The sequence below is a fragment of the Chlorocebus sabaeus genome, chromosome 4 (genome assembly GCF_047675955.1).
Source record: "Chlorocebus sabaeus isolate Y175 chromosome 4, mChlSab1.0.hap1, whole genome shotgun sequence".
Classification (NCBI taxonomy): domain Eukaryota; kingdom Metazoa; phylum Chordata; class Mammalia; order Primates; family Cercopithecidae; genus Chlorocebus; species Chlorocebus sabaeus.
In genome coordinates this window covers 60,120,315-60,136,083 of record NC_132907.1, presented here as the reverse complement: position 1 = coordinate 60,136,083, position 15,769 = coordinate 60,120,315, and the positions used below count along the sequence as shown (strand labels likewise).

The 15,769-nt window shown below is 39.3% G+C and overlaps 1 protein-coding gene across 2 annotated transcripts in view; it reads left to right on the top strand.

Annotated features, from left to right (window-relative positions):
- RAI14 (retinoic acid induced 14) overlaps positions 1 to 15,769 on the top strand; it is a 174,706-nt gene that overhangs the window by 142,928 nt on the left and 16,009 nt on the right. Inside the window, exons 5-12 of one of the 2 annotated variants that reach the window (XM_007961324.3) lie at positions 3,386 to 3,450; positions 7,463 to 7,520; positions 8,249 to 8,319; positions 10,724 to 10,830; positions 11,475 to 11,653; positions 11,889 to 11,917; positions 13,281 to 13,367; positions 14,284 to 14,370. In XM_007961324.3, coding sequence (XP_007959515.1) covers positions 3,386 to 3,450; positions 7,463 to 7,520; positions 8,249 to 8,319; positions 10,724 to 10,830; positions 11,475 to 11,653; positions 11,889 to 11,917; positions 13,281 to 13,367; positions 14,284 to 14,370 — 683 coding nt within the window. The remainder of the gene's footprint in view (positions 1 to 3,385; positions 3,451 to 7,462; positions 7,521 to 8,248; positions 8,320 to 10,723; positions 10,831 to 11,474; positions 11,654 to 11,888; positions 11,918 to 13,280; positions 13,368 to 14,283; positions 14,371 to 15,769) is intronic. The other variant, XM_007961325.3, reaches the window with a different exon arrangement.

Below are 15,769 nucleotides of genomic sequence, written 5' to 3'. Positions count from 1 at the left end.
GTCTGTGTAAAACACTGTGCAAATCTTTTTTTTTTTTTTTTTTTTTTTGACACAGAGTCTTGCTGTATCGCCCAGGCTGGAGCTCAAGTGATCCTCCCACCTCTCAGCCTCCTGAGTAACTGGGGCTACAGGCATATGCCACCACATCCATCTGATTTTATATTTTTTGTACAGATGGGGTTTCGCCATGTTGCCCAGGCTGGTCTCTGAGTTACTGGGCTAAGAGATCCAACCGTCTCGGTTTCCCAAAGTGCTGGGATTACAGCTATGAGCCACCATGCCTGGCCTCAAATCTACACTGTACTTTTAAAATGAGGAGAAACTAAGGGATAATTTCATAAAAGTATTTATTGGTAAGAATGGTTATTATAAATAAATCTTTTACAATCAGATTTTATCTGTCCTGGAACGACAGGGTGAATGGACTTGTGCTTTAGTGACAAAAATTTGATGTGAAGATGAGGAATTCCAAAAATAATGTTTAAATATAGTTAAAATTGTAAATAAAAAACAAATCAATTTATACTTTGTTGTTTAAACATATTCTGCATTCCAAAACTGATTTTTAAGAAAATATTTTAAAACTTTTTATCTAGTTGAGTGTCATTTAATTATCTTTATTTTTAAATGTTGCTGTATTGTGATCCAAAACTATTTAAGAAATAGTTTATTTCTAACTATTTCAGAAACATTCACCTTTTGGATTTGTTAGCCATATCTTTGTATCCTGTGGCTTCACTGGTTTTAACATTTTTCACATATACTTGAAAAGTATTTTTATAGTCCCATTAATGATTCCTCTATGATATTACTTAATTCTTCCCTGTTTTTTTCCAGCTGTCTTAAGAATTGAATACATGGTCACAGTCTGAGGTAGTTTTAGGGAAAGGTGCCCTATGGCCAGAGCAGCTGGGCCATTCTCCTCAGACAGCCTTTAAGTAATAGGGTTCTTAGACTACCTGTAATAGTCCAAGACTCTTAATTTATAAATATCATTAGTCTTTTATCGCAGGCAGAATTCTGCTGGAATGCACTTAGGGTTGCCCTTGTTATTTGCCTATAGGGAAATTGCTTCCTGATATTCTAGACAGATCCACAGCTATATGGGAGTCAGAGATACGTTGTCTCATCATAGTTGGATTCTATCACTAAAATAATATTTTGTCCAGAAATTTTTGCATTTGGAGAGAGAATTTTGTGTTAATATTAGCGATGAGAGACATCTTACTTCAGTGTTATAGTGTTCAGGGAATGATGCGTCATTCGGATTTTGAAACTATTTTTAGTGAAAAGTACTTTTGTGTTGCTCATTAGAAAAACATCACAGGGCTGGGGAATAAAAGAATTTTTGCTTCTATAGAAACCTGGCACTTCCAGGTTTGACTAGAACACTTATTCAAAGTGAAAAGAAACCCTGTTATTTTATGATAAGTTGTTTACATCTCCCAACCATCTTGTCTTCGGAGAACTGTGCCTGTTTCCAGTGGGTGCTGCTTATGCAGAACAGCTTTAGTCCATAACAAGGACAAGTTAATGCATTGTATGTACGACATAAACAGCCTCCTTCTTACAATCAGGATGTGTTCCAAAACTTCATTTGTAAGGCATTTGTTTAAAACTCAGAATGTGCTTGTACATAGAAACAGTGGTATTCACTGTTTTTATTTGTTTATTAAATAAATAAAAATGCAAGGTTTTGCTGTTAGAAGGAGGTAAAACAGAGATTAAAAGATGATTTGCAGTTTCTGTTCCACTCACATATCTTGAGTGTTCTCTGATCCTTTTGCACACTTGACTTTCCTAATAAAACTTCTTTTCTCATAAAAGAAAAGAGATTTAGGAGAGTGAGCAGCTCAGATATGAAAATATGAATCCTTAGAAGGAGGAAAACTGGAGAGCCCTTACCTATCCCGCGCATCTCCAGTTGCTGGTTTAGCTTTGGTTTTGATTTTTGGGTGGCCTTCTCTTCTACGACACCCTTTAATCAATGTGTATGGTTATAATATATAAAACATATATTATATATTTTATCCAGCTTATAAATATCCAGCTTATAAGGTCAGTGGTGCTAAGGTTAAGAAAGTGCTTTAAGCACATCCTAAAGTATGGGAGTTATCTACAGGTGTTATATTGGGTCAAATAGTTTGGGAAATCCAGGATTAAGAGTTTACTAGGTGTGCTGGGTTGTGTGGCAGTGGTCAGGTCCTCTGCTCTGACCCTCTCCCCAGGTCCCCCAATCCAGACATTTGAAATGAGCATACCCTCTAATTCAGATGGACAGAAATGTATTGAGAGCCTACTGTGCCACAGCAGTGTTGTCGATACTAGAGATACAGCAGGGAATCAACAGGGGTGTCTGTCCTCACCAAGCTTAGATTCTCGTAGGGGGAAAAGCAATTATCTATGTAAGTGTGTGTCTGTATAAAGAGGTAAAAGGGAGTGATAGAAGCTGCTAAGTCCTATGAAGGATAAAGCAGGGAGTGGGGTTAAAAGAGTTAGGGAGAAATTGGAATTTGAAATGGGAAAGTCAGGAAAGACCTCACTGAGAATTTTACAACTCTCTCCCTTCTTCTGTACAAGAACTTTGAAAATCAGAAAACTCCAGGTAATTTCCATTCAGGGCTGGAGTACGTTGAGAGGAGGCGGAAATGAGATGTCAAAAGTAGGGGCTGAAGTGTGTGGATCTTTGATGTATTCTGCTGGCTTGTGAGTTGCCTTCACTGAGTTCCTCAGCCTGTGGTAGGCGTAGCCTGGCATGGCTCTTGTGGACACAGGACATTTGGCAAACATACAGACAGCTAAAAGCAGAGCTGCTGAGCTGCATTATCATGAGTCCACCACAAGCGTCTAGCCTGGAGCGGCTTCGTACCCCAAGAGAACGGCAGTTGGAGCCTGTGAATGTCATCCAGTAGGTGGGAAGGGGGATGCTCGATTCTCCCCAGTCTCAAGAATAAACAGTTCCAGCCCAGGCACAGTAGCTCATGCCTGTAATCCCAGCACTTTGGGAGGCCAAGGCAGGAGGACTGCTTGAGCTCAGGAGTTCGAGATCAGCCTGGGCAACATGGTGAAATCTCATTTCTACAAAAAATACAAAAATTACCCAGGTGTGGTGGCATGCTACTTGGGAGGCTGAGGTGGGAGGATCACTTCAGCCCAGCAGGTTGAGGCTGCAGAGAGCCATGATCATGTCACTGCACTCCAGCCTGGGTGACAGAGTGAGACGCTGTCTCCAAAAACAAAAACAAAAACAAAAAAAAACACAGTTCTGTCTTTTTTTGAGAATAACCTATTTCCTTATAGCTGTCTTCTCACAGATAAGAAAGAGATTTTTTTTTTTAAGTGTGACCTTTTTTAAAAGAATTATTATTTGAAAAAATCCATTTAGGACACAGCGCCTTACACCTCGCAGCCAAGAACAGCCACCATGAATGCATCAGGAAGCTCCTTCAGGTAAGCTGGTGACAACTTAGGATTATACATGTGTCTGTTTTACAATTTAAAAGTAATTGTATTTGTGAAAGAACAAACACACCCTCCGTACCCACTCCTTTAAATACTGTCCCCAAACCTGTGTTTCCTAAGAAGCTTCATGATTGAAATGATAGCCAAGGAGATTATCTCCATAGCAATTCCACTGGCAGAGAAGAGGATCTAATCAAAATTGGAGTGTCTTTTTTGAGATCTAGCCTTTTTCTCCCCTTTATTTAGTTCCTCCTTTTCTTTGCTGAAGGACTTACACCCTCTAAATAGTGTAAGTTTTTAAAACATCCATTTCTAAGCTGTTGGAGATCCTTACCACACAGGATCTCTAGTATCCTACTATTGTTAAATCATCAGTAGAATGCAGCTCTTCTTTGAGAAGCAAAATTTCAACCATTATTTCCTCATATGTAACTTGATGAGCTTTGGTTCTTGGGTTTTGTTTAAGTCGTTGGTTTTATTCTTCTTTATAATTTTCAGCCAACTCCCTGGTTCAATAATCTTGCCAGGAAGTTTATAATGATCCCTTAAAATGACAACTTCCATCAATCTTTAAAGATGAATGTTTTAATGAACGCCCAACAGCCATCTATACGGTAACATCCAGTTGTTGCCAGTCAAAATGCAAGCTGGCTGTTTTCAGGAACAGCATAGAGCAATAAAATACGTGTTTGCTTGTACTGTCTGTTCTGTTGAACTGTTGTCTCAGCCTTAACAAGCACTTTGTGGGACCCAGCATCTTGCTTTAATTTGGTTTTGAAATTCTAATGCAGAAATGCGGTCACATTCTTCAACTTGTCCTGGTCTGTTGATCACACAGCTTCTTGTCTTGCGTTACGTGATGCAAGCTATTGCCAGTTCCAAGAATGCTTAACTTTAACAGGTCTTTGAAGCTAAATTCAAGAAAAAGAGATTAATGTCTGTGATGTTGTATTATGAGGCTTCTCTTTGAAGACAACTAAAATAGAACTTTTCTTACCTGCCTCTCCTGGGACCAGACACTCCGGATAAGTGAAAATCATTGCTCAAATGCTCTGCCTCCATATCCTTGGCCCTACCTCAATTTTTAAGTAATTGATTTATGTTTGAAATCTCCATTCCCATTCTGGCTTGGCTATCCAGACTTTGCATCTGACTGTGATTTAAAGGAAGAATTAACCTGACAAGCTGGATGTTCTCGTGGGCAAGAACCAGATATTCGAGTCTCTAATGTAATCTTATATCTGGTTATGCAAATGGATTGGTTTTTCTTTGGAATCTTTGAAGCCTTTAAACAGTTCCTTGTGCTGTTTTAAAATTAGGCCAAAGCATGGTAAGTCGTAACTTAATCTCCATTCTTCTTACCACGGAAGGGCAGACATTTCACTAGCGTGGTAGTGTGTTATTACCTCCTCTCACTGCCAAACCATCCAGATTGTTCTTCTTCCTGGGTGGTGGTTAAAACCTCAGCCGTGTCCTCCTGTTGGGCTGTTTTCCCAGGTCCTGTTCCTCTTTGCTCTCTAGCCAGTTCTTCACCTCTTGTCTCAGTAGCCCAGGCTCTCTGTGCTGTGATCCCCGTTACCTCCTATTGCCCCCTACTCCTATACCCTCTGCATTTATGGATCTCCCTGAGCTCTCCAGGCCTTTGCTCTTATTGCCTGTCTGCTGGAGCCATTCCCCCCTCCAGTGGCTACCAAGGTAAAGTTCTTCCTTCTCATGGCAATGAGCACAAATAGACCCTTTTGAGATTCTTCAAATTCAAATAAGCTCTCTCAGGCTGGGCTCAGTGGCTCACGCCTGTAATCCCAGCACTTTGGGAGGCTGAGGCGGGTAGATCACCTGAGGTCAGGAGTTCGTGACCAGCCTGGCCAACATGGTGAAACCCCATCTTTTCTAAAAATTACAAAAATTAGTCAGGCATGGTGGCGCATGCCTGTAATCCCAGGTACTCGAGAGGCTGAGGCAGGAGAATCACTTGAACTTGGGAGGCGGAGGTTGCAGTGAGCCAAGATTTCACCACTACACTTCAGCCTGGGTGACAGGGTGAGACTCCATCTCAAAAACCAAACCAAACCAAACCAAACAAAAAACAAATGAGCTGTCTCCCTCCCTGAACCCTCAGCTATTCCTCCTGCCCTTTCTCATACTGTGTTTCCTGGGCACTGTGCATCGTGTCAAGCAGTGACCAACAGCAGCCCCAATCGCAGTGGAGCTCCCAGTCTGGTAAACAATCCACAAATAAACATTACAGATTGCAAGCAGTTCAAAAGGAAGCTAACGGGTTACTGTAAGAGAGGAGTGAGAGGTGGAGGTTCATGGGAGGCCTCGTGAAGGAGGTGATATTTAAGCTCAGACCTCCGAAGGATGCAAGCAGCCACAAGGAAAGCGTTCTAAGCAAATGGAACAATGTGTGCAAAGGACCTGAGGTCAGAAAGGTACTGGCCAGGGAAGGAAGAAAGCCAGTGTGTGGGCCTGGGGCAAAGCAAGTAAGGAAAGTAGCACAGGATGCAGGGCCTTGTATGTCATGATGGGCTTCACTGCAGTTCATCCTAAGTACAGCATGGAACTGTGAGGGGCTGTTAAGTAGACAGTGAGAGTCACAGTTTTAAAAGAGAATTCTAATTGTTTAGAGAATTGATAAAAAGGGGGAAAATGCAGAACTGGGGAGACCTACCAGGGGGCTACCTTAGCTGTTCAAGTGAGAAGATGCTGTCCTAAAAAAGGATGTCAGGAACAAGAAAGGGTAGAGGGTAGATTGGAAGTGAGTTTTGGAGAAAAAAATTGACAGGACATGGTGGTCCACTACATATGGGAGGAGGACGAGGGCAGCGGGGAGGGGAAGGAGAATGAGAAGGAATCAAAGCTGAGTCACTGGTTTCTGGCTCAATGCCTAGACATGATGATGCTGTTGATGGAGAAGGCAGTCAGGGAGGAGCAGGTGGGGCACTGGGGAGGGGAAGCCAGAGATTTTAGCTGGGTCTTGGAGATGCTAATAACACATCAGAGCAGAGATGGGAAGTAGGCAGTGGGTTATCAAGCCTAGTGCTTGAAGATGACAACTGTTGTGTTTGAGTGAGAATACAGAGCCTAGCCCAGCCTGTCTGAGTTGAATCTTGGCTCTGCCATTTACTGCGACTTGAGCAAATTATCAACCTTTTTGTGCCTCCATTTCTTCATCTGCAAGTTGGAGTAATGATAGTATCTACCTCGGGTTGTTAGGCACCTAAAGCAGTTCTTTGAACAGTGCGTGGCACATGAGAGCTAATACTTACATAGCAGTTATTGTTGTTACTGTTAGGATCTCCACATTTGGGAGTCACTAGCGTCCATTCTTCTCGATGATATTTCAGGCTGTGGGTGTGGAGGAGCTTACCAGGGAAAAGAGCTTAGAGGAAGAACACTGAGGAGCCCTGAGGTTTTCTGTTTGGCTAGAGGAGGAGCCGCAAGAGGAAAAGCAGAATAAGATGAGCCAAGCAGGGCTCTAGGAGTCGAGAGGTTAGAGAAAGGAGAACAGAAATGTTCATTGTCACTGGAAACATGAAGGTTGTTGGTGACCTTGACCAAGGCCATCTCCTTGGACTCGAGAGGGAACACCCAACTGCAGTGGTTTCAGGAGTGAATGGAGGTGAGGGTGCCTGGACTGCATGTGGGTAATCCTTAGGAGAAAGCTGGTTTCATGAAGAAAGAGCAGGAGATGGGGGAAAAGATAGGATCAAGATGAGAGAGCCTAGAGCATGTCTATTAGCTGGTGGAGTGCTGGAGTGATGAGGGAAGGAGAGGGACAGACAGGTGAAGCAGCAAAGAGGGGAGAGTTTGCCCACCCCAAAGACATAAGTCTTCCTCTCCATAGGAGACTGTAGGCCCCTGGAACACAGCAGTTGAGGCTTATTTATGTTAATAGTCTTGCTAATAAGCCACATCATACCTTGCAGGAAAAGTCTGAACTGAATAGAATTGGTGCAGGGTATTTTATTATATGGATGTATTTGTTTTTGTCTTATAGTCTAAATGCCCAGCCGAAAGTGTTGACAGCTCTGGGAAAACAGCTTTACATTATGCAGGTAACTTTCATTCTCCTATTTGTCTTCTTCTGCCATTGGAAACACCAACTTTTCTTTTTCCTTATTCAAACCATTAACCTTCCATACTATTCCTGGTGCTCTTTTCTGTCATCATTTCTAGACATTCCCATTTTACTCTGTTTGTAAAACATACAGAGTTTTACTGAGGCATATGCCTAGAATTCATCAATTGCTTTGCCACCTAACTACTGAATTTTATCACGATTAATATATTTTAACTAATTTAAGGTTTCTTTTTAAACTAACAGATATTCCTAAGCACTTATAGATATGAGGTAATGTGTAATACAGACTTTTTGATTTGAGGATTATTATGAACATCAGTCAATTTTATTTACTAACATTTTGTTTTAGTATGATTACACAACTTCAAGTGACAAAAGTTGACACTAAACTATGAGTGATTAGGTTTACACATGTGTTTTATTGCTAGTTGTGGAAAAGCTAAGTCCTGTGAAAACCTGAGCCAAATATTTGCCTAAAGGCAACTGGCAGTCATTGGCCTTAGGCCAGCATAACTCTGAAATTAAGCAGTAATTTTAAACACCTCACTCTTAACCTTCCTAACACCATTTCTCTTCAATGCAACTAGAGTGAATATATGTAGAATGGGTAGAACATGAACATTTCCTTCCTGAAGTATTTGATACCCCTGGTTGTGAATAACTGTGTGACTGGCTGTGGTGTTTATATTTTCCTTCCCCCAGCGGCGCAGGGCTGCCTTCAAGCTGTGCAGATGCTCTGCGAACATAAGAGCCCCATAAACCTCAAAGATTTGGTAAGTACCAGGTGGTCACTAGAGGTAGAGGCAGACACTGGTTTCTAAAACTCAGTGGGATACCCATGGAGTCACTGAGACTTTAAACTAGCAGTCCCCAACCTTTTTGGCATCAGGGGCTGATTTGGGGGAAGACAGTTTTTCCATGGATGGGGGTGGGGATGGTTTCAGGATGAAACTGTTGCAGCTCAGGTCATCAGGCATTGGAGCGCACAACCTAGATCCCTTGCATGCTCAGGTCACAATAGGGTTTGTGTTCCTATGAGAATCCAGTACTGCTGCTATCTTATAGGCAGTAATGCTCACTCGCCTGCCACTTACTCCTCACTGTGCAGCCGGATCCTAACAGGCCACAGACTGGTACTGGTCTGCAGCCCCTGCGTTGGGGACTCCTGCTCGTAGTCCCCTACTGAACTATTGGGCAAAATTCTATTGCTTTCAACCTAGATTCTCTTCTGCAAAATGGATTTATGTATTATTCTAAATCCTTTTCTCATTTGCCCCAAGAATACTCACCAGTGGTGTTTGGGGATGCAGCATTTACCTCAAGATAACTTTGCCACGAAATATCTCATTTTTATTATTAGTATTTTCGCATAGCTCTAGTATATTGGCTTTGGAAACAAGAGACATTATTCTATTTATAGCATTCTGTTTTTAGTAGTGGTATTTCCATTTACAAAATATAGTAATTCTCAATTGCTGAAAATGTCAAATCCTAGAAAACGTAGCATTTGTGTGTGTGATGTTAACGTCATTCTCAAAGAGTTGTTGGCTGAAGGTTCATTTGATGAATCCGATTTTTCTGAAATAGATGATTCTGATGATTCTGATGTTAGTTCTCTTTAGAAATAACACCAAGAACAGTTTTTATATTTTGTTTTCACATTGAAAATCAGTCAGATTTGCTTCAGCCTCAAAGAGTGTGTTTGTATAAAATTAAATGAGCTCTGGTAGAGAGCTGCATGGTTTTTGTTTGTTTGTTTGTTTGTTTGTTTTGCCTAAACTGGGAAGAAGGTTAATTGACTTCTAAAGCATTAGTAAAACATTTTGCAGCATATATTTCCTATATAGGTATATTTATTTCTACAGCTATACATGTTTTCTACCATCAATGTAATTACAAATAAAGCTTAATTTCTTGATTTTTAAAAATAAAAAATAAGTCTAAATAGAAATTTTACTACTTTCTTTCTGCACCCCATCTATCACTTTGGGTACCTTCTAAGCAGAATCTCCCAACTTTGAAGACCACTGCTAGGCTATTTTAACTTCACCAGACTATTTTGAGAATAAATTTATATACCTATCACGTGGTTATGTTATGGGGTTAAATTTCATGTTGCAGCATGAGAACTGACATGCATACACTTATATTTGATGGAGATACTGTGAAGTGACTAGATAGAATCTGTAAATAAATTCATATTCCTTGAAGTTCAGTACTTCCTAAGCAGAAAGTATTTTAACTTCACAGAGATAGTGCCCAGAAATCTGTCTGAAATTCTTTATGACAATACTCAATCTTTGAGCAGCACTTGTATTTTAAAATAGTTGGATATATTGTAACATCTTTTCCCTTTGCCTATTGAATGCTTCTACCTTAAAACTCACTGTCGATGGATTTATAGGGTATATTCCAGAAAAAAAACAGAATAACAAATTCTCTTTATGGTTTGTGTCAGACCTGATATTACAGAAAATACTTATGTATATTCTTCTAGTATTTTTCATCATTTGTTTTATATTGTAATGTTTAAATGCTTAATCCACCTGACATAGTTTGTATATGAGTTGGAGACCTAGATTTCCTTTTTCCCAAAGGGGTTGCAATTGTCATGACATAATTATTCTTTCTATCCATTTCTTTATCTAGTCATGTGTTAGTAATAGACATAGGCTCTCAATTTATGTTATATTTTGATATATAGCAAGATTACTAAAGGGTACACTTTCTAGTAAGAGTGGAATGGCAGGATATATAATCATTAGTGCACTGGGAAGAAGTTGCATACAGGGCAGTGGGATCTTCTGGTGTCGTGGGGAGACACGCCCTTCCTTTCTCCAGCACCATCCCTCAGTATACCCGGTACACTTGCCTTGAGCCTTTACGCACTTTGTGTTCTGCCCTCTCTCATGATCACCCAAACAGTGATAGCCAAGGGCACAAGCAGCCCCAAGAAGCTGGGGCTCCTATGTAAAAGCTAGCATTCAGTAACATTCCGTAACAAGAGTTGTGCCAACATACAGTTGTGACTCTATGGGGGTACGGAATATCAGGATGGACCAGATATTAGATCAGCAGTCCAAGTCAGGAGAAAAATGTGCCAAAAACAGGGGCTGACTTTTGCAGTTCTGGCATTTTGTGCCTGAGTTAAAATCTAAATCTGAATTTGTCTCCTAGGATGGGAATATACCGCTGCTTCTTGCTGTACAAAATGGTCACAGTGAGATCTGTCACTTTCTCCTGGATCATGGAGCAGATGTCAATTCCAGGAACAAAAGTGGAAGGTACCCCAGAATTAGGCAGAAATCGTGTGACTTCAGTGATATCCACATTCTGGGAGTATTTCAAAATATCACAGCTATATTTTGGATCATTTGTTATAAAGGATTTTTAACTTCTTCCCTTTTTAAAGTTCTACTGTTTTTCATAATCAAGAATCTATGTTGACTTTAAAGCAATTTTCCCTAGATATCTGTGGACATCATTGCTGGCTAAGTCTGTGAGGAGACTATGAAATGCTAATGTGAATAAACAATTTCCTGTGACTTTCTATGCAAAATAAAATAAACCTATTGGTTGATTTGGAGAAATGGTCTTAGAAATATATGTGTTATTTAAAATGCTTGAGGTGAAACAAGGATAAGATTCATGCCAGTCATATTAAATCCCATCATATTGTGCCAAATAGTATAGAAGATTATGTTGTTTGAGTAAATATGGTTTAATATTTTGATTTAATCTGAAGTTTTTTAAAAAAAAAACCTAATTTCATCTTGATAACATTCCACTTTGAATTCCCCGACGATTAAGTGCAATAAAGGTTTAACTGCACTTATTCTTCTTTTCTCTTTTTTTAAGACAACTGATTTCCCAAGAAAGAGTTTTTACATTTTCTTAGTACTAATTTTGTATCTCCTTTTTCCTTTAGAACTGCTCTCATGCTGGCCTGCGAGATTGGCAGCTCTAACGTCGTGGAAGCCTTAATTAAAAAGGGTGCAGACCTAAACCTTGTAGATACTCTTGGACACAATGCCTTACATTATTCCAAACTCTCAGAAAATGCAGGAATTCAAAGCCTTCTATTATCAAAAATCTCTCAGGATGCTGGTATGTAAAAGAAAATAGCCAATGTTGTTTTAAGTTTATCCACTCCATTTTCCCCAAAGGATAAAGGAATGTGTGCAATATGATATATTTTATTATTCTTTTAGACATATTCTCGAAGAAAAATGGAGTGTTAAAAAATATTAGATATGGTGTATGTGTGTGTATCCCCCCACCCAAAGTGAATATGAATCATTATGCTTCTTATAGTTCTTTTTTTCACTTTTTTCCTCTATAGATTTAAAGACCCCAACAAAACCAAAGCAGGTATTTATCTTTGGGGGAGGCTTTTATGTTTCATTTATGCTTGTGGGAATTTAAAAATGTTCAGATTTAACCACTCTGGACCACTGGTAAAGTAATAAAGACTATATTGAAAATACTTAAGGACTGAAATATCTTTGAATAAATGAGTCATTGTTATAAAGTGGTAGAAGTTGCCAGGCACGGTGGCTCATGCCTGTAATCCCAGCCCTTTGGGAGGCCAAGGCTGGCGGATCACCTGAGGTCGGGAGTTCGAGAACATCCTGACCAACATGGAGAAACCCCGTCTCTACAAAAAATACAAAATTAGCCGGGCGTGGTGGCGCATGCCTGTAATCCCAGCTACTCAGGAGGCTGAGGCAGGAGAATCACTTGAACCCAGGAGGCAGAGGTTGCAGTGAGCTGAGATTGCGCGATTGCACTCCAGCCTGGTCAACAAGAGTGAAACTCCGTCTCAAAAAAAAAAAAAAAAGTGGTAAAGGTTTTCTTAATAATTTGCTTTATTTCAAAAGCATGTAACTTTAAACTTGCTACTTATATGGTCATCTTTTTCTGAAATGTACTAACTCATACTTCCTATTGGTGTGAAAATGTTTGATGTGGCTTAAACTCTGTGACTGAATAACACTGTTTTAAATACTTGTAATATCACATGAGCTACAGAGCTACAGCCAGAAAACGTTAGCTATTTAATGAAAATAAGAGAAGTTAGCTTTTTCTTTTTAATTAGGGTTTTTCTAGAATGTCATGTAGTGTTACACAAAGTAGAAATTGAGTATGCCCTGTTACTGTGTAGTTTCTAAAAATATATTGTCACTATCTGTGTTTTTGACAAACAGTGTATGTTTGGTTTTATGTGTTTATTTACACATCTATATTCTTGAAGAAATCATAAACAGCAAATAATACTGAAATTGATGTGGTAACTGTATTACTTATCAGTAACCTTCAAAAATGAAGTTATCTCTTCCCCTCATGTTTATAGTCTTTAAGAAAAGAAATGGAAGTAATGCAGACGTGTGGGAAATACCATTGCTTTTCATTAATACAGAAAGCTGGCTATGATTGTATTCTGGATTCTAAGTTGTAGTAGACCTCAACCTCTACTTTCCCAGTTCTCCACACCAACCTAATCTGGTTTTGTCTTACGTGTTTTTATTTTCTTGCTATTAAAGCATGGGCTGCTAGAAGAATACTTGCGCATGCATATTATTTATTTTTAGGTTGGTAGCGGATTTCAGATTTTGATAAAGTAAGAAATGCATGAACTTTTGAGGTTTTTCTCATGTGTTTGATAAAGCTACTTGCTCAGACTTTACTAACCAAACTAACCCACCTCCATTCTTTGGACTGTGATAACTTTCAGCATGACCAAGTCTCTAAAATAAGCTCAGAAAGAAGTGGAACTCCAAAAAAACGCAAAGCTCCACCACCTCCTATCAGTCCTACCCAGGTAAAAACAAAAGCAAACAAACAGTCAATAAACGCACCACAAGAAAGCCATAAATTTGTCATTTGGTTTAGGCCAAAAAGGAATGTTTTAGAACTGACCTTTAAGTGCATGTTTAAAATGTTCCTTAGCAGTTTTAAATTACAAATTGTGGTAAGAAGGATTTTGATGATTAGTATGGAAATAATGTTGATTCTTATCTATTTTAAAAAAAAAAAAAAAACAGAATCTAACAGGCTCTTTTTGAAAAGGCTCAAGGAAATTTCTCAAAATCTTATCACAGAAACTTTCCCTTAAGTTCAATTTATTTTTAGTTCCTTATATTAAAAGATCTAGTAAGGAGTGGGACAATGAGTAGCCAGTGAGGCAATTGTTAAAATGAATTTCAGTTAGTTTCTTGAAACATTGCTAGAATGTATTTGCCTTTCTAATTGCATTTAAGGTTGGCTAATATTAAAAGCAGTTTTCATTTCTGAGCTTATAGTGACCTTTACATAGAGGAGGAAGCTCAGTAATCTATGTAACGGTATGTAAAAACACATCGAGATTTGTTATTTTAAAATTCATAGGCCACAAAGAGAATAATCCATATTTAAATAGTAGAGAGGAATAGCTCATCTCCTATTTTTTAAATGTATGTCAGCGTACTTATTAATATTCTTAACCTGTAATGGAAGTTTTATAGATTTTTAAAAAACTGATTCTAATATAGGAGCAAAGTTATATTCCATGAACTTTCAGAAAGTATTTGAAGTAGCTGAACTGCATTGAAAATATCCTACCCTTGAATTAATTGATGCCAAGGATACTTACTGTTAGATTTCATTGCATTGGCTAAACAGGTTGATCCTTCAGCACTGGAGAAGAGGAGTTTGAAGATAATTCTTTATTGATGATTTTCATTTTGTTTCTTTTTTAGTTGAGTGATGTCTCCTCCCCAAGATCAATAACTTCGACGCCGCTTTCAGGAAAGGAATCAGTATTTTTTGCTGAACCACCCTTCAAGGTATTTCCGTTCTGTATTCAGTTTTGTTACTGTATTTTAAGATACCTGATAGACTTGCTTTAAGTTATATAACACTGAGTAAAACAGAATATACTTCTGAATCATTGGTTCACAACCTTTTCACCATGAAGTACCCCTTGATTATTTTTTCTGGCATGGACCCCACAAAGCAAGAATGTGTACAGCTAGATTGTATCCATAATAATTTAAAATTTTTAAAAAATAATTGAGTGAATAAATTAAATTTACAAACCAATAATTGATTTTCTTCATTTAAAAAAAAAAAGAGACGAGGGCTGGGTGCAGTGGCTCACACCTGTAACCCCAGCATTTTGGGAGGTCAAGGTGGACGGATCACCTGAGGTCAGGAGTTCAAGACAAGCTTGGCCAATGCGGCGAAACCCCGTCTCTACTAAAAATACAAAAATTAGGCCAGGGCTGGTGTCTCATGCCTGTAATCCCAGCACTTTGGGAGGCCAAGGCAGGGGGATCACAAGGTCAAGAGATCGAGACCATCCTGGCCAACATGGTGAAACCCCATCTCTACTAAAAGTACAAAAATTAGCTGGGCATGGTGGTACATGCCTGTAGTCCCAGGGAGAATCACTTGAACCCAGGAGGCAGAGATTGCAGTGAGCCGAGACTACGCCACTGCACTCTAGCCTGGCAACAGAGCGAGACTCTGTCTCAAAAAAAGAAAAAGAAAAGAAAAAAATACAAAAATTAGTTGGGCTCAGTGGCAGGCACCTGTAGTCCCAGCTACTCAGGAGGCTGAGGCAGGAGAATTACTTGAACCCAGGAGGCAGAGGTTGCAGTGAGCCAGGATCCGGACACTGCACTCCAGCGTGGGTGACAGAGCGAGTGTCTTGTGCGGGGGAGCAGGGACAGTTTACTTATATGGAATCTAAAAAAGTTGAACCCATAGAAGCAGAGAGTAGAATGATAATTGGGGGAGTGGTGGGAGTTATTGGGGAGATGTTGGCTAGAGGATACAACATTTCATCCAGATAAAAGGAATAAGTTCAAGAGATCCATGGTACAACATGGTGACTATAGTTAACAACAACGCATTCGATTCTGCAAGTCACTTAGAGAGTGGATTTTAAACGTTTTCATCACAAAAAATGATCAGTGTGTGAGATTAATTAGCTCCATGGCCATTTCACATTATGTACATATTTGCAGACATCATGATGTACGTGGTAAATATATACAACTTTTATTTGTCTACTAAAAAATAAATTAACTTTTTCAAAAAAAAAGGTGTAGAAGTTACCAGCTTCTACCTGTTATTCTCCTCATTCTTTCCTGAATGCAGAATATTGAGGAAACGCCAAAAATTATATTTCAGGAACTTCTCTATTTATAACGAAATATCCTAGATTGGATCCTGGGACAG